This window comes from Rhinoderma darwinii, chromosome 3 (assembly GCF_050947455.1).
Source record: "Rhinoderma darwinii isolate aRhiDar2 chromosome 3, aRhiDar2.hap1, whole genome shotgun sequence".
Lineage (NCBI taxonomy): Eukaryota > Metazoa > Chordata > Amphibia > Anura > Rhinodermatidae > Rhinoderma > Rhinoderma darwinii.
Genome location: NC_134689.1, coordinates 290553174 through 290577174, shown reverse-complemented (window position 1 = coordinate 290577174; position 24001 = coordinate 290553174). Strand labels below are relative to the sequence as shown.

Here is a 24001-nt window from a genome sequence, read left to right as displayed (position 1 = left end):
GTATGGAAATACCTTGTATGTGGTCATTAACTGCTGTTTGGGCACACGACAGGGCTCAGAAGAGAAGGAGTGCCATTTGGAGCACAGATTTTGCTGGATTGGTTTCTGGGCACAATGTCGCTTTGTAAAGGATTTGCCAGACACAGCTTCTGTGTCGATGCCCATGGGCAATCAGTCTGCACCTGCTCCTATGTCTGTGAGACTGACTCCATCTTCCACCACTCAGGATGGCAGGCTTAGGAGTGGGAGAGCCTATCACAGCCTGGCCAGACAGAGCTAGCTCCCGCCCACTGTCTATTTATACCTGCCTTTCCTGTTCCTCCTTTGCTTGTGATTCTGCTCTGCTTGTTTCCTGGCCTTGCTGCTACTGCTTGTACTACTCATCCTCTGCTTGTTATCCTTGGCTTTCTGACCACTCTCCTGCTCAGCATTTTTGTACCTCGTTCACTCCAGGTTTGACTCGGCTCGTTCACTACTCTTGTTGCTCACTGTGTCTCCATGGGCAGCTGCCCCGTTTCCCCAGCTTCTGTGTACCCTTGTCTGTTTGTCTGTCTTGCACTTACTGAGCATAGGGACCGTCGCCCAGTTGTACCCAGTCGCCTAGGACGGGTCGTTGCAAGTAGGCAGGGACTGAGTGGCAGGTAGATTAGGGCTCACCTGTCTGTCTCCACCCCGTCATTACACGCTTTTGCAAAGACCTTGTGGAACCAAAACAGTGAAAACTCCTCAAAAGTGATTCCATTTGGGAAACTACATCCTGGAGGAATTCTGTAGTGAGCATATTGACTCCACATGTGTTTCATAGATTTTATTATAATTTGGCAGTAAAAATAAAAATTACATTTTTTTTTTTCCAATAAGACATAGCTTTAGCTCTAAATTTGTCATTTTTTCAACAAATAAAAGAAGAAAAAGCACCCAAAAATTTGTAAAGCAGTATCTCCTGAGTACGGCAATACCCCATAAACTGCGGTTTAGACACACGGCAGGGCTCAGACGGGAAGGAGCACCATTTGGCTTTTAGAATGCAGATTTTGCTGGATTGGTTTCTAGGCGCTATGTCGCATTTGCAAAGCCTCTGTGGAAACAAAACAGTGGAAACCTCGAGAAGTGACCTTATTTTGGAAACAACACCCTCCAGGTATTCACCTAGGGGTGTAGTGAGCAGGTTAACCCCACAGGTATTTTCCAGAAATTAGTGTGCACTCGATGTTGCAGAGTGAAAATGGCAATTTTTCCATAGATATACCAATATACCAAGCTTGTGCCACCATGACAAGACAGCTAATTATTATGCTGTGTTTGCCGGTTTTAGAACCACCCTACATGTGGCCCTAATCTTTTGCCTGGACATTCGACAGGGATCAGGCGTGAAAGAGTACCATATGAAATGGAGGCCTAATTTGGCAACTTACAACTTATTGGTTCACAATTGCAGAGGCTCTGATGTGAAATAAAAGAAACCCCGAGAAGTGACCCCATATTGAAAACGACACCCCTCAAGGCATTTATTAAAGGGGTGTAGTTTGAATTTTCACCCCACAGTTCTTTTCCGTAAATGATTACGCTGTGGTGCAAAGTAAAAATTGCAATTGTTCCCCATATGTGACATTTCAGTGGAAAATATGTCGTGTCCAGCTTGTGCCACTGGAGACAAACACCCTGAAAATTGATAAAAGGGTTCTCCCAGGTATGGCGATACCATATATGTGGAAGTAAACAGCTGTTTGGGCACACTAGGGCTCCGAAGGGAGGAGCGCCATTCGGATCTTGAAGCACAGATTTTGCTTGGTAGTAGTTTTGTTTTGAGTTTTACTGGTATTTAAGTTTATAATGTGTTGGCATATGTGAGCAGGGCAGATTACATCAGGGCATAATAAGAGGGTATAATAATGGGCTAAATAATAAAATTAGTAATCCATAGATGTGTGTTACGCTGTGAAGCAATATTTTATGCACAGGCCAGTGTCGCACGGATAAGTGATGCCCTTATTTCTCCCCCTTTTGGTCCACACTCCGCATCTTTGCAGTTTGGGGAATTTTGCGGAGACTGTGATACCCTGGCATAATACAGGCACCCTCACTTCCAGCAGATATGTTTGGGCCCCCCCCCCCTTCCTGGTTCCTTAATTTCAGTGCCTTGATAAATCGCCGTTTGAAACAGAAAAACCGTTTCCCTCAGGCCTGCACAATTCCATATTTTTCTTTCCTGACTTATGGGAGCCTTAACTTATTTTTTTATAGATGTAGTGGTATAAGGGCTGTTTTCTTTGTGGGACGAGCTGTAGTTTTTATTGGTACCATTTTTGGATATATGCAACTTTTTATTCCAATTTTTAGAAGGCATAGTGACAAAAAAAAACAGCAATTCTGCCATTGCTTTTTAGTATAATTTTTTTTACAATAATAAAAGGACTTGATAATGGAAAAAGGGTGAGTGTTTTGTTTTTTTTATTACTTGAAACATCTTATTTTAATTTTTTCCACTTTTTTTTAGTCTTGAAGGTGCAACTGTTTGATTACTGTTCTAATACACTGCACTACCTACGTAGTGCAATGTTATAAAACTGTCACTGCAGCAAGCCGATCAGGCTCCGCCTCCGAACAGGCCTAATCAGCTACCGTTAAAGGCAGAGCAGGAGGCAATTGTTAGGCCTCCTGTTGCCATAGTAGCCGTCGGCAGCCCTGTGATTGCATGGGAGGCCAGCCGATTTGCTACAAACCATTAAGATGCAGCGATCGCTTTCGATTGCTGCATCTAAGGGGTTAATGGCAGGGATCGGCGCTAGCTCCGGTCCCTGCCGTTACAGCAGAGTATGAGATGTAACATACAGCTTACACCCACCACTGATGACGCCGGCTCAGCTTCCATCGGTACCGTAAACCTTTTTATGCCCCGCCTCCAAGCCGGGCATAGGAGGCTTCTGTAGCCAGCAGCCCGAGAGGCCAGTATTATGCCTTCGTTGGCCATTGCATTTGATCACGTTGCTGGGGTGCCAGTGGCTAAAAAAAAACAACCAGATGCTGTGATCTCTATTTAGCGCACATCTGAGATGTTAAATCGGCAGGATTGGAGGCTAGCTCCAGTCCTAGCCGTTACAGCAGGGTGTCAGCTGTAACATACAGCTGACACCTAGTGGTGATGGTGTGAGCTCAGCTCCTGAGCCCGACCTATCACCGCGACGTAACTGTACTGCACTTTGCGGGAACCCCTTCCCGACAGCGCTGTGTGTGTGTGTGTGTGTGTGTGTGTGTGTGTGTATGTGTATATATATATATATATATATATATATATATATATATATATATATACATACATACATAGATACATACACACACACAGCAGATCCTGGGAAGGGGTTAAGGATTTACACTTGTGTTATTCCTCTTGTTTAGATACCTAGGTTTTCTTGGGATCTCAGCATTAAAAGGGGTTGTCCAGATTCAGCAAATTAATGTTATTTTTTTATATAATTATATAACTTATACTATTTTCCAACATAGTTTCTGTATTATTTCCTTACGGTTTTCAAGGTCTAGGCTTGATGTTATTCAATAGGAACATTCATTGTTTACTTCCAGTGGATATCATTCTGTCCATGGTCATGTGATGGACACACAGGTGCTAGGATCATTAGACGACACAGCTCTGATACACATACTGTATCTGTAACGAGCCGTGCACCTGTGTGTCCATCCCACGACCATGGACACAATTTATCCACTGGATATACACAATGAATGTTCCTACCGAATAACGACCAGCAGAGATCTTGAAAATCATAAAGGAATTAGTACAGAAGGTATACTGGAAAATTGTATAACTTTTAAATATACAAAAAAAAAAAACATTACATTTGCTGAAACTGGAAACCCCCTTTAAATGTGTTTTATGTGACAATCTCCAGTCAACTTTGATAAATCTTGGCTTTTTGACATGTAAAAACAGTTGTCACACGATTTCCTGACAACCTTTTTCATTCAGTAAAAAGTTGAAATGTATACATTTTAGTTTTCAGAAATCCCAGTACAAAAGGAACAGTGAATAAAGGATAACCCATTTAATGAAAGCGATAGATTGCCATTTTCTTTAAATATTTTTTGGTTTTATCAATCAAGATAGTTCTTTGTTCAAAAGTCTCCTTCTGCAATTACTGTTTTAGCTGGAAAGTTCTCACAAGCGTCACATAGATAGCCAATTTATAAATATACACTAATGATTCACAAAATGGACAAATTATCTAAAATTATACATTTATTGAATTACAATTGTTTTAGTTCAAAAATATTCCAAATACCAGCTTAGTTAATTTGGCTAGTTAGTACTCGTCAGAAAACAAAATCGTTATAAAACACCAAACAATTCATTAGATTATCAAAAGTATCTTTAGAAGTCATATATCTGTACCAAAAGGTATAAAAATGTAGACAAGTTCGACAAGCTCCGACGAGAAGCTTTTGTGGGAGTCTTGTATTTACACCATGCTGTGCTAGCATGTACATATACAGAACTACAGAAGAACCACACAGGTTGAAGGGCTTACGTATGGGCAGATTTCAATGGTCATCTCCTGTTCTATTTTGTATATCTATAAATGAGATGTTTTATTAGTGCTACAAGATGTATCCTAATTAAAATTCACAACATCTGAGGTACTTCTGCACTGTAAAACATTAGAGGATGAAAGCTTGCCGACTAATACATGCAAATTTATAACGGCTTGTGCCAAAAAGGACAATAGGGACAGTGGAGAGAAAAAAAATAAAAAAAGTCAATAAACAAGTATTTACGCTATAAATAAAGTGGTGGAGAAGTATTAACTCTTGTGTCAAGTTATAACTACTATTTGCATGTAGACTAGATGTAAAATAAATTTCTCTATATGGCGCATGGAGCGAGATTCTGTCAATGATGGTCAACCTTCAGCCGGAAATACCAGTTAGGGCTGCTGGGAAAAAAATGCTGCTAAGTCCGGTCTGATCAAAATGAGCATTTTTGTAATAAATATAACTTTTTAGATATTTTTTCATGCAAAAATTTTGGTACTAGAAAAGTATACTGTATAAAAAAAATTGACTCCAATAGTCAAGAACAGCCTACAATCTAATTCAATAGACAAAACGCGTTTCACCTGTAGGACTAAGACAAGAGGTTTCGATGAGTTATGTATATTAGGCACAGCAGAGTGAAGGAAAAAGCAAGATGGAGATTGACATTATAAGTGGTCATGAAAGATGTGCTTACATTGACGTGGACAGAACGAATCTGTGAAGTCATGTGCATTCAGACACTTTTTATGCTCACAGGGTACCCGGCCTATGAACCTTGCCCAACAGTGGTTTAGGTGGCCATGTGTAATACAACCATTTACATTAACAAGGAAAAATACAGTTTACATAGGAGACCCGTGTGAAACCGTATACCGGATTTCAATAGCACTGCCCATGAAGGTGAATAATCCCATACCCTGAAGCAGACGCGATGGAGGCCAATGCTGGATGACAGACGACACATTTGTTTATAAAGTTCATTGTTGCTTGTCCCTCGGATATCAGTACAAAGCCATCGGCCTGAGACCAACCTTACATCTTAATAAGCGCCTCTATGTTTAATACATAAATATTAAACTGTAGCTCCACTTTTTATTATAAATATATTTTCAGTCAGAGATTGTAAAAATATGATGTATTAGCGTTACTTATCTAGTCCTATATCCTTCAACATTAACCCCTGGGAGGAGGCACTACTACATTGCGGATGAGTTTATCTCCTCAGATCGTCCAATGCAGACAGTTTCTCCAGCCTCTAACCCAATAGTCGTCTTGCTGTAATGGAAACGTGTTCAAATTCCAGTATACATAGTAAAATAGCCCCAAACAACATGCAGTTTTTCATCTGGTCAACCAAAGACACCACCCATGGGCCATCAAGAAGACAGCCCTTGGGGGAAGGTAGTTCTACTGATATATTAGTTGATATAATTTTCATTCTCTATATTTTTCTATTTTTGTAACAAAAAAGATAAGCTATCCTTGAGTATTTCCTAATGGGGTATGTTTAGGTGACAAAGATGAGAAATTCTATGTAGGGCTTCATTACATAGCTACTACTCAGGCCCCCGCAGAAAAAAAATTAGTAATAAGAAAGCAGTGCTTTTCCTCTCGGTGACAGCGGATAATTATTTGTACTCCTAGCAGGGGGGACCAATACCAACCATAAAAAGTGGTGTACAAAAAATGGACAACCCCTTTAAAAAAAATAAATTTGACAAATCTAGTGAGCAGAATTCATTTAAATATAAATTTGCTGACAAATATTGGAGAGTGAATCCAATGAACCTTTTCTCATACAAATGTGATGAAGTAAAACCAATCTAAAAGTGCTCAGTAATGTGTTAAGGCTAAAGTGCTGAATGTATGACTTCCCATGAACAGCAGTAGTTGTGAAGTACTCTAGCACACAACATCTAAAATACAAACAAAAAAAAAAAACAGAAAGTAGACAACAACAACAAAAGTAAGCGTGATATAAAAGCGGTTTGCTTAATGAAAGGAAATTGAACATGGCACAATATATATATATATATATACACAGTATGTACAAATACATACATACGTACGTACAAGTACAATATAGTGCAGGATTAGGCAACCTGTTGCTCAAAGTGTACAATAAAATCAGATGGGACTCGCCAATATGTTAATTTCTTCTAAATCGATATTTAATACATTGTGCTTCATCACTGATCTCCCGTGATCCGCATACACAAATATCAAAAATCTAGACAAACCATGGGCTCTATGACCAAGGCACCCACATTCAGTCTCTCTCTATTACAGCAAGACTCATATAGTGAATAATGGAGACAGCGGACTCACTTAGTCTAGATTTCTGAAGTCTATGCACAGCATGCAGAACGGATCACAGGCGCTTGTGCTGTAATATATTGCTGCAATAAGAGACAGCAGAATATGTTAAATAAGCGTTGATGAGTCCCGTCTTTTTTGGAGGCACACTAAGAACTACAAGTCCAACACTAAAGATAGAGAGGCAGAGAATAGAATTTGTTTCATAGTGCATAGATCTGTTAGACCTTTCCAAAGTCCTATAAGGCACAATTAAATGGAAACATTTCTCACAGTATTACAATCATTCCTTAGATTTTTTTTCTAGAATTAAGAAAAAAAAAATAAAAATCTATAAAAATACTTTAGATTACATTTTGTAATGGGAAAATGTGGAAAAAGATTTCTAAAACCAAGCAGTAATATTCCATCATAAAACACAACTGTGCACAGCCTAACGGTTCCGTCATGGTTCTCCTTGTGCTTCATCTCGTATAATATTTTCTTCACTGACAGTATTGTCTACTTGCTCCATTATCTATTTTGGGTAAAAGAGAAAAAAATAGAGATACTGAAAACCACATCAGTAAAACATAAAAAAACTTCTTCCCTTTAGATAACGGATAATGTAGAATTCATTCATTTGTACATCAAGATAGATTTGTTATGTGGAGAAAGATGCAGAAAAACAACTGGAAAAAATACATAAAACAGAATAAACAACATTTTCAATCATTAGAAACCAAAAAAACGGGACTGTGTATCCTTTATACCCAATATTGGATTAGCATGTGCTGCCACCCAATGGTTTACAATGATAGGACTTCTAAATAGGGATGAATTTGAATGGACTTCACGAATAGGACTCAGAATTTTTGGCTGGAATCATACATGGTTTTTTTAAGTAGTTTTTGATCAGGTTAGATTTTAGCCAAAGTCGGGAGTGTATACTTTTCCTTCCTTTTGGATCCACTCCTGGCTTTGGCTAAAAAAAATAAAATGCATTAGAAACAGCATGAGGGAATTAAATCTGCTGCACTCTCGTTTCCGGTAAAACCACGGACCCCCCAACTGGAACCAGATGGTACCCATTAAAGTCAATGGGTTCCGTGGGCCGCTGGTGGTGTACATCGTGCAACGGAACCAGCGCTTCTGGTTTTTCAGTTGTTCTGCTCCTCTAACTAAGCAGAACAACGGAAAGCCGAGCGCAGATGTGAACGAGGCTTTATACTGAATCTTTTGCTACACAAATATACATCAACCTGCTCACCTACTCCTGCTCTATAACATGCTGCCTGCAGAAAATCTATGCTTCATGAATAATGCACCACAGAGACAGCACTGATGGCCAATACCTCATAGCAGCCGCCATTCCAGAATTTTTTCATTTCCTTTCTTCTCCAGGCAACGACAGAACTGGCGAGAAGTGTGCACGGCACTAGATACAGCAGGGCTGGCTGCCCCATGTTAAGTACAATCAAGACAACTAAAGTCAAAATCATCCCCACAGCATAACCTGGAAGAGAATAATAACATGAACAGCAGGCAAATGAATGCAGCTAGCAAAGGCAGGCACATAATATGATCAAAATATACCGTATTCTCCACCACAAGAAAGTGGCAAGATACGTCAAATACCATCTGAATTATTAGATAAACTTTCATCTGCCGTCAAGAAATGCGTGGAAGTGAAATGTATCCATACAAAAGTTACAAATGTTAACAAAGCCATAACATGCTAATCATTCTGTACACTAAATAGTTACACTAGCTTACGTATAAAAGTTATAAGGTCCTTCAAGAGATTAGGAATTCAATATTACACGTACCTATAGTGCAGGATATGTAATATGTACTAGAAGAGGTAAATCGTACGTCAAATCTTCTGCAATATGCTACCAGCAGGCCTACGATGCAAACAACAAGCACACACGATTTATCCAATTCCTCTATAAACCATTAGAATATTCTAATTCCTCTACTCATTTACAGGTCTGTTTTAAAGACTAGGGAACAAGCGAAAGAAACAACATATATATCCACAGGCCCATGTTAACTTACTAGTGATCCGTTCTGAGCCGCTACCCAGCAACTCCAAGGGGTTTTCCCTTCACAGATAGTGATGGCATATCACAAAGATCACTATCAGATATCACTATCTGATCGGTGGGAGTCCAACTGACAGAGATCCCCACTGATCTGGAAAATGAATGGGCCTTAGCGCTGGTTTAGTGCTGCGGCCCATTTTACAGTAGCGGTACTGCTGGCAACCAGCTGTGCAGGGAAATACACTGCTCCATTTAAAGTGGTAGCCCGAGGGTTCAAGAACTAAACGAGCAGGAAACGTTATAAAAAAACAAAAACATTGCTCACCAATACCCCGCCGCTCCAGTGGTCCCCTGAGGCCTTTGTTTACCAATCACTGGTCTCAGAGGTGATGCTAGTATGCATGGCATGTGTAGGAAAATTAACAAAGTCCGCAGGGGACCACTGGAGTGGCGTGGGATTTAAAGTATAGTAATGTTTATTTTATAACATTTCCTCCTGCTAGTTTAAGGTCTAGAACTCCTTTAAGTGAATTGGGCTTTTGTGTAGCTCCCTGTGCAGGCAAAGACCCTCTCAGAATCAGGGGGGGGGGGAATCCAGCGGTCAGACCCCCATTGATGAGAAATTGATGGCATGTCTTAGCGATATCTCATCACTTTCTATGATGGGAAAACCACTTTAACCCTTTCTCGGTCGGGACAATTTTCACACTTGACATACACAGATAAAACCTTAACAATAAAACAAAAGATAATCAATCATATTATAACCCCATACCCATATATTTACTGAAGTTAGACACCTATGAGCTTGTGAAAATGCCACCTATCAATTTACACTCATAGGTGCCTAGCAAAGCTTGAGATGCAGGACACCACCTAAAAATAAAATCTCAAGATATACAGAATTGCTACATGCCACGTATGCCTAGGTCTACATGCTAATATTTTCACTTAGACCAAAAATCTCCACGATCCAAACACTGGTAAACATCCGAATCACACGTCGACATATTGTCTGACTAGGTGCAGGGCGGATTAGAAGTGCGACTGCTCATCTTTTCACCCCTTTAGTAAAAAAAAAACAAAAAAAAAACAAAACATATCCTCTCTCATCGGTAATAACATGAAGAAAACTTCCTGTACCCCCTAGGATCACAGGAGGCTATACAGGGGAGAGATGATTGACAGCAGGATGCGAGATCATATCCTGTGACTCTTTTCAGCTTCCGCATCCCCTACAAAGGCACTGAAGTAATTTCTCTTCCATAAACCGGTATTTTAAAATAAATGAATTCTACCTACATTTGGGAAAAGAAGTGGCACATCTGAATAAACCAAATCAGAAGAATTCACACATATTTTTATGGATATGGTGTTGAAGTAAGGGAGGTCTATATCAATATGTGCCACCAATGCGAGTGACAAATTCAGATCCCACAAAGGCGGACATCTGTATGTGTTAACCACTGCTAAACAGTGGTGTCTGAAAATTATTCCTTAGAGAGTCTCCCCTATGAATAATTCCAGTGGAAAACTCCAGTTTGAATAAAGTGCCCCATTTTCATGTTGACCCTTGCATTACCTGTTGCTACTAGTAGGGGGTGATCTGTATACAGTATAGAGGTTCATGCTGTAGATCCTATTGACCTACATAGGAATCACATACACACCAGCCCCCTACTGGTGACAACAGGTATTCAAGATTTTTATAAGAACAGTGTACTCTATGTGTAAAGGAAACTGATGAATGGTGTTCTGTATTGAAGAAACAGCACAGTAGCCCTATCTGTTCTATTAAAAAAGTGCTCAAAAGCTATTTATTAATCTGGTTTAAAGGGAACCTGTCACCAGCATTTCACCTATTAAACCAGCAATACCTGGTGGACGTGGGTGAATAATCATTTCTATATAACCTATGATTGTCGTCTTAGTCGGCTCTGTAGCTTTAGTATTCGTTTGAAAAGAGTCATATCTTCATTCCTCAAGCCTTTCCGAGTTTATCCCGCCTCCTTACTTTTGATTGACAGGTCCTCGCCTTCCCCCAGCACACAAAATCCTGCGCTTGTACATTGATGTCCTCTTCTGGTGTGTGCGCACAACGGGACACCAGATTATTATGATAAAAGTCGCTAATTTTTTGCAGACCGTTATTTACAGTCGGAGAAGGAGTTTAGGAGAGGGGATAACGGTAATGAACTTTTGATAGCAGCGGCCAGTGAGGGATAAGTAAAGTTCAATAGGTGAAATGCTGGTGACAGGTTCCCTTTAGGGTATGTTCACACGGCGGGGGTCCGTAACGGCTGAAATTACGGGGATGTTTCAGCCTGAAAACATCCCCGTAATTTCAGCCGTACCGGCATGTGCAGGCGCTTGAACGCCGCGTTAATTACGGCCGTAATTAGCGCTGCTATTCATTGGAGTCAATGAATAGCGGCTCCAATTACGGCCAAAGAAGTGACAGGTCACTTCTTTGACGCGGGCGTCTATTTACGCGCCGTCATTTGACAGCGGCGCGTAAATATACGCCTCGTGTGAACAGACAAACGTCTGCCCATTGCTTTCAATGGGCAGATGTTTGTCAGCGCTATTGAGGCGCTATTTTCGGGCGTAATTCGTCGCAAAAACGCCCGATTTACGTCCGTAAATAGGCCGTGTGAACATACCCTTAAAATCACAATTTCATCACACTATTATATAACAATGAAATAAAAATAAAAAAAAAAGTGATTTATCTACATACCAGGTACAATTATATCTCCAAAGCCCAATAATGAAAAAGGCATCACACATAATTTTACAGCGGAGTACTCCAGCCTAGGTACCCGAATGACTACTGGTAGCTGGAAGACAAGAACATGATAGGCAGATTTGAAAGGCCAAAGACAAAGATCTTCCCATCATAACAAACATTCCAATTTATTTGACAAATCAGACAATAATAAATGTTACGTAGCGTTTACCACCAACATCCATCGGTTGGAATGGATCATATGAAGTATGAGATAATGATTAGCACGGTCATAACATTATTCAAATGGTTAACAACAAGCATTACGTCTATGGGCAGTGAAACAAAGCGGTGACTCAGAGACAGAGATAGAGACAGATGGTAAATATGGATGGAACATCAAGTACAATTTTTATTGCTGCAATTTAGTGGAACTTTCTCTGCACCTTTGCACCTACATGTATACGTTAATGAATAAATATCAATCATTTCTATTACTGGAACGGCTTTGCTTCCTTTACAAGTGAGAACCGTCTACTAAGATAACAGGGCAGCGGATATTCAAATTCTCCACCATTGACTGGAGTATCTATTTCTTATTTATCCATTATCTATCTATCTATCTTACATTTATCTATCTCCTAGCTATTTAATATATATATATATACACACACACACATATACATACAGTGTGTATTTCCTATATATCTATGTAATATATATATTTACTAGATATATATATTACATGTAGATCTCTCTTTCAGATCTATCTAACATATATATCAATATCTTATTGATCGGATATAGATATGAATGTATGTATATATATATATATATATATATATATATATATTTCCTATCAATCTATTACCTACCTACTTCCTATCTATCATCTATCTCACATCTATCTGTATCTATTTAAAATATATCTATTTCCTATCTCGCCACTTGCCAAATTCAAAACGTGGCAAGAAAAGTTGGATTGGTCCCACAAGGAGACGTACTAAGTCCAATTTATAAAGAGGAATAGCTAAAAATGGTGGACATTCTTTTTCCAATTTATGCCTGCTCGCTCATAGAAGGCATATATTTGATTTTTTGTCCCCGAGAAACCCTGGAAGTCGTCGATGTTCAGGCAAAACTCGAGTCGGGCGGTTTATTGACTGGATTCTATGTGGAATTTTGTATATTTAAAATGCTGATTTTAGACTCCTGCTTGTGAGTATAATAAACCCTATGAGAATTCCCAACACTGGTTGTAGACGTTATTGCACGGTCTATATTTTAATATATCTTTTGCTGCACTATACGGGAAGATCTAAGCGCAGGTCCCTTCTTTGCCAGCGAAATGGGAGTGAGGACCTGGCCTCCGTATCTCCTTATTCACAGAGGATACCGGTAACACGCAACAATTATTTGTGTTTTATGTTTGACTTTAGAGAAGAAAAAAAAAATACGCTTTTCTTTACATTGTTACTGCCTGACTGCATGGTGTGTGGGTTACACTAGGTTATCATTTTCTGGGAAGAACTGGCAGGTGACGACACAAGATTTCTATACTTTTGTGTAGATGCAATGTTGTTGTACACATTAATGAGAAGGGATGGAGGTGCATATTATTATGTGCTTCCAGTCATAGCTATCAGGAGGAGGAAGATTGGCGCTGCGACCAAGCACTTCATTGTGAATTCCCCGATTGCTTATTTAGGGTATGTTCACACGCAGAGTCAAAAACGTCTCAAAATACGAAGCTGTTTTCAAGGGAAAACAGCTCCTGATTGTCAGACGTTTTTTGTGCCACTCGCGATTTTCGCTGCGTTTTTCACGGCCGTTTTTGGAGCTTTTTTCAATAGAGTCTATGGAAAACGGCTCCAAATACGTCCCAAGAAGTGTCGGAACAGAACGCCGTTTTCCCATTGAAATCAATGGGCAGATGTTTGGAGGCGTTCTGCTTCCGATATTTCGGCCGTTTATCCATAGTTTACGGCCCGAAAAACGGCCGAAAAACAGGCCGGGTGAACATACCCTAACTATTATTACTTTTTTGATGCAAAACGTCTCCTGGCAACGTTCTTCTTAGGTAAAGATTTACTCTAAGTACGAATATGTATGTATCAGCAATTGAAAATGTAATGTTATAAATGTTGGATAAATTGGGGAAATGATCACAGTACAATAAGTTACAAAATGCTGCGTGGTAACAACTGGATTCTATGGATAAACATTGTGCATGTCACACCCATTAAAAAAATAAAAAGTGGATTCAATATGAGATTTGTGGCATTACTATTCATACAATGTTACATTATCTGAAAAACTGGTTGTTCTCCATTTCCATATTATTAGCGATGTATTACAAGTGAAAGATTTTGATGACCAAGTCTTATGGGATTAGAAATAATACAGGTATTTAGTGTCCATATTAAAGGGCCACTACAACCTACAATTCAAGTATTATTAGAGACTACCAATATCTTGCCCTATAACTATGCATGGCAGGTGATGAATCTCAGTAGAGTAACCAATACCGCAAGTATTAGGGCTCATTCACACGAACATCAATCTCGTCCATGTGACAGCCATTAAAACAACAGCCGTCACACGGACCCATGCATTTCAATGGGGCCATTCGCAAGAACGTTGTTTCAATGGAGCGTGTGAACGCTCAGTTGAAAAATAGGATATGTCCTATTTTCCTGCGTGTCACAAATCCCTCCATAGACTGTAGTCTGTGGGGGACCTGTGACAGCACGGGTCCACCTCGGACGTGAAATCGGCAGTTTTTCACGTCAGAGGTGGGCTACGTTCGTGTGAATGTAGCCTAACATTCAATTAAAACAGTAACATCATGGTGTAAGAAGTGCCAATAAAATGATCACCCAAACACTTGTTGGCAATACCTTTACTGTAGGTTGGGTCTGACAAAAAAAAAACAGTATTTTTTTTATCAGATGACTACATCTGGAAATACAAGTAGTTTTCAAGATGTTACTTGGTGCCAGACTGCACCACACGAACACCTGAGTGACATTGCTTTGACCTATTTAAACGTAAAACAACATTTGGTAGTAATTTTATGGTTAGCTCCTCAAAAAGATTTCAAGATCCTTTCCCGTGCCATGTTCTTGTATATGCTGCTGCCTAAGGCCAGATGCACACGACCGTGCCCGTGATTGCGGTCAGTGATTACGGGCACGGCCGGCCGTGGACAGCCACACGCATTTGTGGGCCGTACTCCCATATAAAGTATGGGAGCACGGTCCGTAAAATGCAAAAAATAGGACATGTCCTATATTTTGCGGAGCCTTTCTATGGCACGGACACATTCCCTTAAATATACGGGAAGAAGTTCGTGGGTAATAGAAATTAATGGGTCCGGAGTTACGATGAATTCTACGGTCGTGTGCATGGGCCTTGAGAGTGACCTATCTTGAGCATGTGTAGCATGGATAGGTACTGTTATAGCAGATGGAACTTCCTGTGACCTCTTCTGTACATGTAGCAAAATGTAATCAAATGGTGGTCACCCAGACAGGAAGTCCAGTGGTTGCTGGGTATTAGATACTGAAGCCTGCAGAATACATCAGCGAGAGCTCCAAGAACAGAAAGACACTTTGATTCTACAACAAATTTTATAATTCATCTATATGACTGCAGTTGGTGTAGTGAAGTTACACTTTAATTAAACAGTGAATTATTAGTTAAACTTAAATATTTGGTTTCCGAGCAGAGATCTTGTGGACCGTTGCTATGTAACTAAGCAATGTTTATGTAAAAAAAAAATGCATATCTATACAACGGTGACACTACGCGGCCATAATTCCTGATGCTATATTCAAAAACACATCAATATCGCCGAACGCAAAGAGATTAGCCCTTGTTTCCCAGACACCTATGAATGCTTTCGGCTGGGTTCACACGAGCACATTAACATCCGTAATGGACGAACGTATTTCGGGCGGCAGTCCCGGACCGAACTCAGTGCAGGGAGCCGGGCTCCTAGCATCATAGTTATGTACGACGCTAGGAGTCCCTGCCTCTCCGTGGAACTACTGTCCCGTACTGAAAATATGATTACAGTACGGGACAGTTGTCCTGCAGAGAGGCAGGGACTCCTAGCGTCGTACATAACTATGATGCTAGGAGCCCGGCCCGGGACTTCCGCCCGAAATACGTCCGTCCATTACGGACGTAATGACCTCGTGTGAATCCTGCCTTATAGTATAACGACATACAGATTTATTAGACTAACTATAAGCTTACAAATGGAAATTAAAACCGCAATGCGAACTGAAAAGTCTCCATATAGTGATACTATTGATATTCAATAGTCAGTTCCGTCTAAGTGCAGTAAAACCACCATATTAGATGGTCACGCTGCCTATGTGAGACGTGTGAGATTTGCGGCTGCAGTCCTATGGAATAGGAACTTAAATTTGTCAGAACACATTGAATTAAAAATTGAAAAAGCCCCCCCTCCCGACATGTTTCACCACCGCAGTGGCATCCTCAGGGGAAAATTGGGGCTAATGGCGGCGAACGCGGCTGTGTCTCCTATTTATGACCTCATTCGCTTTGCCTTCGGCGATATTGATGTGTTTTTGTATGTACTTCAGCCCACCGGACACCTGGGCCCTTTCTTTTCTTGTTTGTAAAGCTATATTCAAAACCCTGGCCTCAGCTCACGGACTGAATTTTTGATACATGTTAAGTTTGCACCACTATAGTACTTAGTTAAGCGAGATCCAAGCTTTGCTTTAACGGTTTTGGTTCAGAATTGGACTTCACATATTTATAACCTGAATGTCGTAACTTTCTGAGAACTGGATTAAGACGCCATGTTAATGGATATAATTATAAAATGTACAATTAAGATCCATTGACATTTCATTAAAAATCATCATCTATTCAATTTATTGATGGAATGGTAACCATGAATTATATACTACGATGGCAACATATTACATGAAAATGTAACAACATAAAACATGAGATAAACATGACAAGGTGCAAGAATCTCAGTAAGTGATTATACAGTAAGATCTTATAGTGATAAAATAATCCATTGAAGTTATCGGAAATGCAATCCTTACTTTCTCGTAGGTGGCTTGAGAGTCAGGAGGGACCTCCAAATAGTTCTCACCATTCTAGGATCAAATCCAAGTCAAAGACATTTAATATCCAAATGGATCAGCTAAACATAGGCCAGAATTTGTTATATTTAGTGTATTTGTATCTCTGAAGTCTAAAGCTTATGGTACAAAAGCAATCATAGGACAGACCACAGACCACTTCACATATCATGCCTTTGGGTTTTATGTATAGCAACGAAATGTTAGAGTTATATAGGAAATAAGAGACTTTGCAATCAAAGGGTTAAATAAACGGTTACACTCAAAATGTCAATGTAGTGATGACTTGCTAAAATTATTTCTGTCTGTGTTCACTGTTCTGTAGGGTTCTTTTGCTCAGGGCAGTAAATTCCTGAGCTCTGGCAGCATATGCTGGTGCAGAAAGTTTATTCACACGGTGGTTTACATCCGTGAGGTTTCTATTGCCCTCGGCATGCACATGGACTGAGTTTACTTTGCAGTGGAGATGAGGACTTTTATAGGATTACTTCCATGAACATTGTCCAGTATTGAGACATATAGCTGCTTTCTTGCAGAAACAGTGTCTTACCTGTCTATGAGTTATGTCTGGTATTAGAGATCCGCTCCTTTGAAGTGAATGGGGTTGAGCTGCAATACCACACACCGACTGTGGACAGATGTGGCGCTGTTTTTGAAGGAAAGCAGTTCTGATTTTCTAATCCTGTACAACCCCTTTAAGTGACATGGATGAAAAACACCTATTGTTGGATATAACAACTTAGAACTCCTTTACAACGCACTCATTGCCTTGGATGCACACAACCCCAGACGTCTTTGAAATTACACATTTGAATTAAAGGACATTTCCCAATAATAAAATCACCTATAAATAAGTCCCTGTGTCCTCGTCTGTCAATCCGTTGACAAATTGACCGTGACGGGTGAACAAAAATTTCCCTGCAGGACCAATATCAGGCCGATTCAATAGTCAAGGACTGTGCTGACAGATGTCAGTATAGTCTAAATGAATGGGTAAAGCTAGTGACATCACTCACCAGCACCTGCCTGCCCAACCCATTCCGATGCAGCATCCCAAAAAGAAGGGCTGTAGGGATCGTAGACTATGTAAGTAACATTTTTAACTTTACAGCACCAGCCTGAGGGGGCCCTGGAATACTGCCCAGTCATCACACCAGACAGTTGCATTAACCACTGAAGTTATTTGACGGATTTGCATGAAACGCCTTCTATCGCTAAACACAGGATGTAGTCTATTGTCATAGTAAATTGGTCTAGTCTGTAGTTGGATAGGGATAAGCAGGGCAGGTATGGACATTTTGATTTTCCGAAGTCTGTAGTGTCAGGTCAGGCGAGTCCTATAGTTAAAAGGGAGCATTTTCTGCCAATTACATTTTATTAGGAAACGATTATTAAACCAATTCCTAATACGTTTATGGCTGTGTTCACATCACCATTCCTTTCCGCTGAGGTGTTCCGTCTGAGGTTTCCGTCGGGTTAACCCCTCAACGGAAACCTAAGCTTCCGTTTCCCTCACCATTGAACGCAATGGGGACGGAAACCTAGCTAATGGTTTGCGTTTGTCACCGGGTTCTTTAGTTTTTGATGGAATCAATAGCGCAGTCGACTGCGCTATTGATTCTGTCAAAACAACGGAACCCTGTCACAACAGTGACAAATGGAAGACTTGAGCAATGTTTCCGTCACCATTGATATCAATGGTGAGGGAAATGGAAGCTTAGGTTTCCGTTTGCCTTTCCGTTGAGGGGTTAACCCGTCGGAAACCTCCGATGGAACGGTGATGTGAACAGGCCCTTACATATAAACTAGAAACTGATGTTCATTCATTTCAGTGATTAAAGTACAAACCTTTTCTGTACTTCCTGACGGTCCGGCTGCCACTTCAATCATGATGCTCTGGCCATTCTGAAAAGATTTGTAATAAATATTAAATTATATATATACAAGAATCCTGACCATTCGTTATAATACATAGCCACATGTCCAATTCCCACAGAAAGCTCCTGGTTTACAACATTTGTTACTGACATATCTCCATGCAGTGTACAAGTTACCAGCTATCAGTTTTCCGGTTTTGTATCCTTGAAGTCACTCTTATAATTTGTTCTTTTTGTTTTCTCAAGCTATGAAAAATGTATTCCCTGTAAATGATATAGCGCCCACATATTCTGCAGTGCTGCACAGCGTGTCACCATTCACATCAGTACTTGTCCCTAGTGCGGTTCACAATGTCATTTCATTCACTCTGGTGTCAATTTGAAAAAAAAAACAAAAACACTCGTAAAAAAAATGTGTACAGACACAGGGAGAACATACAAACTCCATGCAGTTGTCGCCCATGGCCAGATTTAAACCCAGGACCCCAGTGCTGTACTAGTGCTAACCACTGAGCCTGTGTGACAATGTTACTTTATCTATAATGTCAGCAGTAATACATAGTTCTTTTTACATACCTTTGTAATGAATGGAGTTATAAAGACAAAAAATACATCATACAGAAGCAGGAGGCCTAGAAGAATGACACACGCCTGTAATAAGATAAATTGGCATGAGTGGACATGGAACAAACATTTCTCTTGAAAAAAATATATTTAGGCTATTTAGGCCCTGTTCACACAGAGTTTTCTGCAGGCAGAAAAACCTGCCTCAAAATTCTTTCAAGAATTTTGAGGCAGATTTTGACCTGCCTGCACTTTCCAGCCACAGCTTTCACTGCATTTTTCGGCCGCGGTTATTGAGTGCCGCAGGCAAAAAAAACGCAGCGAAAAACATTTTTCCAATGGGAGGTCAGAGACGGAACCTCGGGAAGAAAGAGCGTGTCAGAGTGGACTAGCCCTTACAGGCAAAGATTCTTTATAAATGAATGCAGTTAGTATCCGTATAAATGCAGTAGTGGAGATTTATTAATGGAATTATGACACACAAGATTTATGAAAACGGCTGCAAAGGAAAAGTAGAGAAGTTGCCCATGGCAACCAATCAGATTGATGTTTTTTGATTTCTCAAAAGGGCCTCTGAAAAAGAAAAGGTAGAATCGGATTGGTTGCTAAGGGCAACTACTCCACTTTTCTTTGCACTAGTTTTCAGAAATCTCCCCCATGGTCTTCACAAAAAAAATTACATTTACACAAAAAATGAGTTGGTAAAAAGAGGCACGGCTTTCAAGTTTCATGCAACCTTTTTGTTTAGAAAAGTAGCAGTGAACATAGGCAAGTACAATCTGCAGATAGCTTGCGCCATGTTCTCTAACAGATAAGCGCCTTTTTGGGGATATGATGCACGCTACATTGTCATTCAGACTGGTATACCCTGGAATGTAAGTATTTAAAAAAAATGCTTCATGTAGCATTTAAAGGAGGACCTGTCACTAGGACCTGTCTCTGGTTTACCGAGCTGAATAGCGCGATCTCCATGATTCTAGTGCTTTCTTTTTTTCCTTGAACCCCTCCCCTGTTCCTGAGATACGGCCCACTGTTGTATTGGCGCCCTCTGTGCTAATTTTCTGTATTTAGCCAACAGGGCTTGAACTACCCTCAAGCTGTCTCGCGCTGATTGGTCGGCATGAGAGGCAGGGAAGCTAGCTCCGACCTGTTGACTAACTATAGCAAATTAGCATATAGGGAGCCAACATAACAGTGGGCCATATGTCTGGAACGAGGGGAAAATAATAAAAACAGTTCTAGGACCAGGGAGACAGCACTTTTCAGGTCAGTAAACCAGTTCAACTTATATAACCCAGTGACAGGACCTCTTTAAGAGCAATTTCAAATTAAACTTAGGAGAATTGCATCAACCCTTGCTCTTATGGTCCTACCAGAATAACAAGGTTCCTTAAAGTAAATGTGTATGAAATTCTATATTCTGACATGTTAGAGAGACATGTCAGAAGATAGTATTGATGGGGGGAAAAGATCAAAATAAATTCTGGTACTTTTTTTACCTTAAAATTTGGCATTCTTAAAGTTTTAATAAAGTTGAGGCAGAACGCAATCCCCAGAATATCTTGAAGTATCCAAATCCACCTAATTAAACAAAAAAAAAAATCAAACATAAAAATACATTTTTAACGACAATAAACGTGACAAGCATAGGAGGTCTGGAGCACATTGTAACTATGCACACTATGTGCCCACTATAAATACACACGCATTTACACGCTTATCTCCACTGACAGCTGAACTAGCAGCACGTGCAGACTGTTAATAGGATAGTAAAACATGTCATGTGCATTTCAAAATATTGTTGTTTACGCACACACGCACGCACGCACACACACTACCTGTCTTCATTCCGAAAAACTGCCCAAGTCACAGACACAGCTGCACAAAATGCGGCCAGGAAGAATAGTCGCACTTCTGTACTTTTACTAAAGCATGAAACTCTGTGGAAGGGAAACAAACAGAAATAATACATTTTACATGATGCAAGTGAAGTCTGGATTAAAAAAAACAAACAACAACTATGAGATACTATCATTGTGCAGAGGACATACCTGCATCTTCCATATGGAATGTATTGGATCAATGCAGAGAGACAGTTGAACATGCTCAAGGCAGATGCCACGCAGAACACACAAATGATAACATACACTGGAAACAAAAAGAGAAGCTTCAGTGAAATCGTACATGGGCTATTTACAGTGAGCATTTATTAGAGATTTTAAGTGGCATGTTACTTAACGATTGAAGGAAATCATTAGAGGAATACACCAGACAAAAAGTTGCACCTCTTATAACAACTGCCATTCTATCAGGTTAGATTTGTAACATAGGAAAAATCCTTTAAATATATACTATTTCTTAAAAAGTACCCCAAATTGTAATAAATAAGGAATAAAAAAAAGTTTTTAATACACTTAGCCTTAAATTCTGCTCTGGCTCCCTAGAATCCACTGGGACAACTACACCACAATGACATGTCGTCACTTCATATGGCCACAATTAAACAGGTGCCATAGCACATGACACCACTGATGACTTGACCATGTCACATGAAGTCACTTTACATGACATCACTGTAACCCTTGTTTTTTATATCCTTAGGTTCCGAGTATATCCATTCATTACTGTTTAGCATACATTACAGTTAAAGCATACTTAATAAATGCAGAGATGCCTACACTGCCAATCCTCAGACTGCGTGATTTTCTTAAATTAACATTTATGACAGATCTATAGTATACACCACAAAAGTTTGATTGGTTGGTTGTAAAGGGGGGGGGTGGAGGTTGCTGTGTCCCCTGTGAACATCAAAGTGAAGAGGAACGGGGAATTATCCATGCATGCATTCTCCATTATAGTCTATGAGAGATACAGGAACAGCCAAGCTCCATCACTCACAGCTATTTCCATGAATCACCTACACGAAGCTCGAAAGTGCGAGGAGCCAACGCCACCGAGTGTGCTGGCAACAGGAAGCACCCACAAATGTAATTTTTGCTATGGAGCCCCTTCTTCCCTAAGCGCACATCTGTGTCTGGGATTTAAATTGGACCTGGAAAACATCCGCATTGAGTTTACATATTCTACCTGTTCTTTCAACGTTCAAGTGGGTTTCCTTTAGTCAAGGAGTAACCAGCGGTGTGCGACCATGATCATGCTATAGTAGATGTAGTGGTTCAGTGGATATTCACATTTTAATACTGGGTATTAAATTTCTCATCAACATAAAAACCAAGCATTAACTCTAAGATCCAGAGAACAATACCGAGCTAAATGATACCTACCCAACCACTTATAGAAGAAGTAGAGCAGAAGTAACATGACGCAACATATAACAACAAACAGGACAACAGTAAGAGGAGTGAAGGTCACATTTTCATCTTTCTTCTTCCCTCCTTCATTTTCTCCAAGATTTTGGGAGGGTCTTAAGTCTTCCCTGAAATAAGAATATTTTGTCATTATATTTCTGTGTACATTGTACAATCCTCTATAAAGAAGACATACAACATCAACCAAATTCATACAAAATATTTTCCTAAATGCTGCTTCAATCATCTGCCTGAACTATTCCAACTAAATGACTATTGAAATAAGATGTTCATGACTTGCCCTTAAAGGGGTCCCAAAGGGTCCAATACATTAGGAAATGTAGCTAAACTGATCTAAATAAATAAAAGACATTCCAAAAGACCTTCATGGTCTGGAGGTAAACATAAGAGAGCTGTCGGATAAACCTTCATGGTTGATTTTTGCTTATGCAGCGTCATAATAAAGAAGTGTAGATAAGACTTATGTTTTCTAAAGGTGAAAGTAAACTTTTACAAGAATGCACATGACAAGCGCACTATTATATGTATTTTAGACATATGCATTTAAAATGAGAGAACAGTATATGTTCCTTTCTTCAAAGGAGACATCTGAAAAGACAAAATCATTTTTCTTGCCACTTACAGCTCTGATACGCCACTCCAGTAGCCACCAAGTGCCACAGTGAACACCGAGATCAGGAATATGACCAACATGCTGTAATCAAACAATGGAGGTGATGGGGAATACATGGTCACCTCAATATTCCTTCCAACATCCTAAGAAATTTGGGGGGGGGGAGAAATAACAATTTATAGATTATTTCAGTTCTGTTTTTTTATTTTCATAAAACGCACACATAAACCTTTACCCTCCAAGGCTAATCAGATTTATTTTATTGCTTTCTAAGGCTTTGTTCACATCTGTGTTGGGACTCAGTTCATGGGTTCTATCGGAGCTTTCCGTCAGGGGAACCTATGAATGGAATCCAAACTGAAACAAACGTCCACCATAGGTTTCCGTTTGCATCACCATTGATTTTAATGGTGAAGGATCCAGTGCAAAGGTTTCCGTTGTTTTGACGGAATCAATAGCGCAGTCGACTATGGTATTGATTCCGTCAAAACAACGGAACCCTTACACAACGGTGACAAACGAAAACCATTTGCACCGAGTCCGTCGCCATTGGAATCAATGGTGATGCAAACGGAAATCTATGGTTTCCGTTTGTTTCAGTTTTGATTCCATCCATGGATTCCCCCGATGGAAAGCTCTGACAGAACCCACGAACGAAGTCCCAACGCAGATGTGAACGAAGCCTAATACTGTGGACCACAGCAGGCCACGCAGATTACTTGGCATTTTTACAATTGAGAAGTGAACAGATTTTTTTTTTTTTTGTCTTTATTTATTCATAAAGGAATCCTGAAAAGACAGTACAGCTCATCCAGAACAAAGGTCTACATTGACAAATTGTACCACTCACACGTAGCGCAATAA

At 39.9% G+C, this 24001-nt stretch overlaps 1 protein-coding gene across 2 annotated transcripts in view; it reads right to left on the bottom strand.

The window, feature by feature from the left end:
* Positions 1-4237: 4237 nt before the first annotated feature.
* Positions 4238-24001, bottom strand: part of SPPL2A (signal peptide peptidase like 2A) — a 37996-nt gene continuing 18232 nt past the window's right edge. The window contains exons 5-16 of one of the 2 annotated variants that reach the window (XM_075858049.1): positions 23147-23280; positions 22480-22631; positions 21247-21343; positions 21034-21135; positions 20695-20776; positions 19208-19282; positions 18603-18659; positions 16716-16769; positions 11635-11734; positions 8676-8753; positions 8202-8362; positions 4238-7384 (exon numbers count right to left, since the gene is read on the bottom strand). In XM_075858049.1, coding sequence (XP_075714164.1) covers positions 7313-7384; positions 8202-8362; positions 8676-8753; positions 11635-11734; positions 16716-16769; positions 18603-18659; positions 19208-19282; positions 20695-20776; positions 21034-21135; positions 21247-21343; positions 22480-22631; positions 23147-23280 — 1164 coding nt within the window. In that variant the 3' untranslated portion in view covers positions 4238-7312. The remainder of the gene's footprint in view (positions 7385-8201; positions 8363-8675; positions 8754-11634; positions 11735-16715; positions 16770-18602; positions 18660-19207; positions 19283-20694; positions 20777-21033; positions 21136-21246; positions 21344-22479; positions 22632-23146; positions 23281-24001) is intronic. The other variant, XM_075858050.1, reaches the window with a different exon arrangement.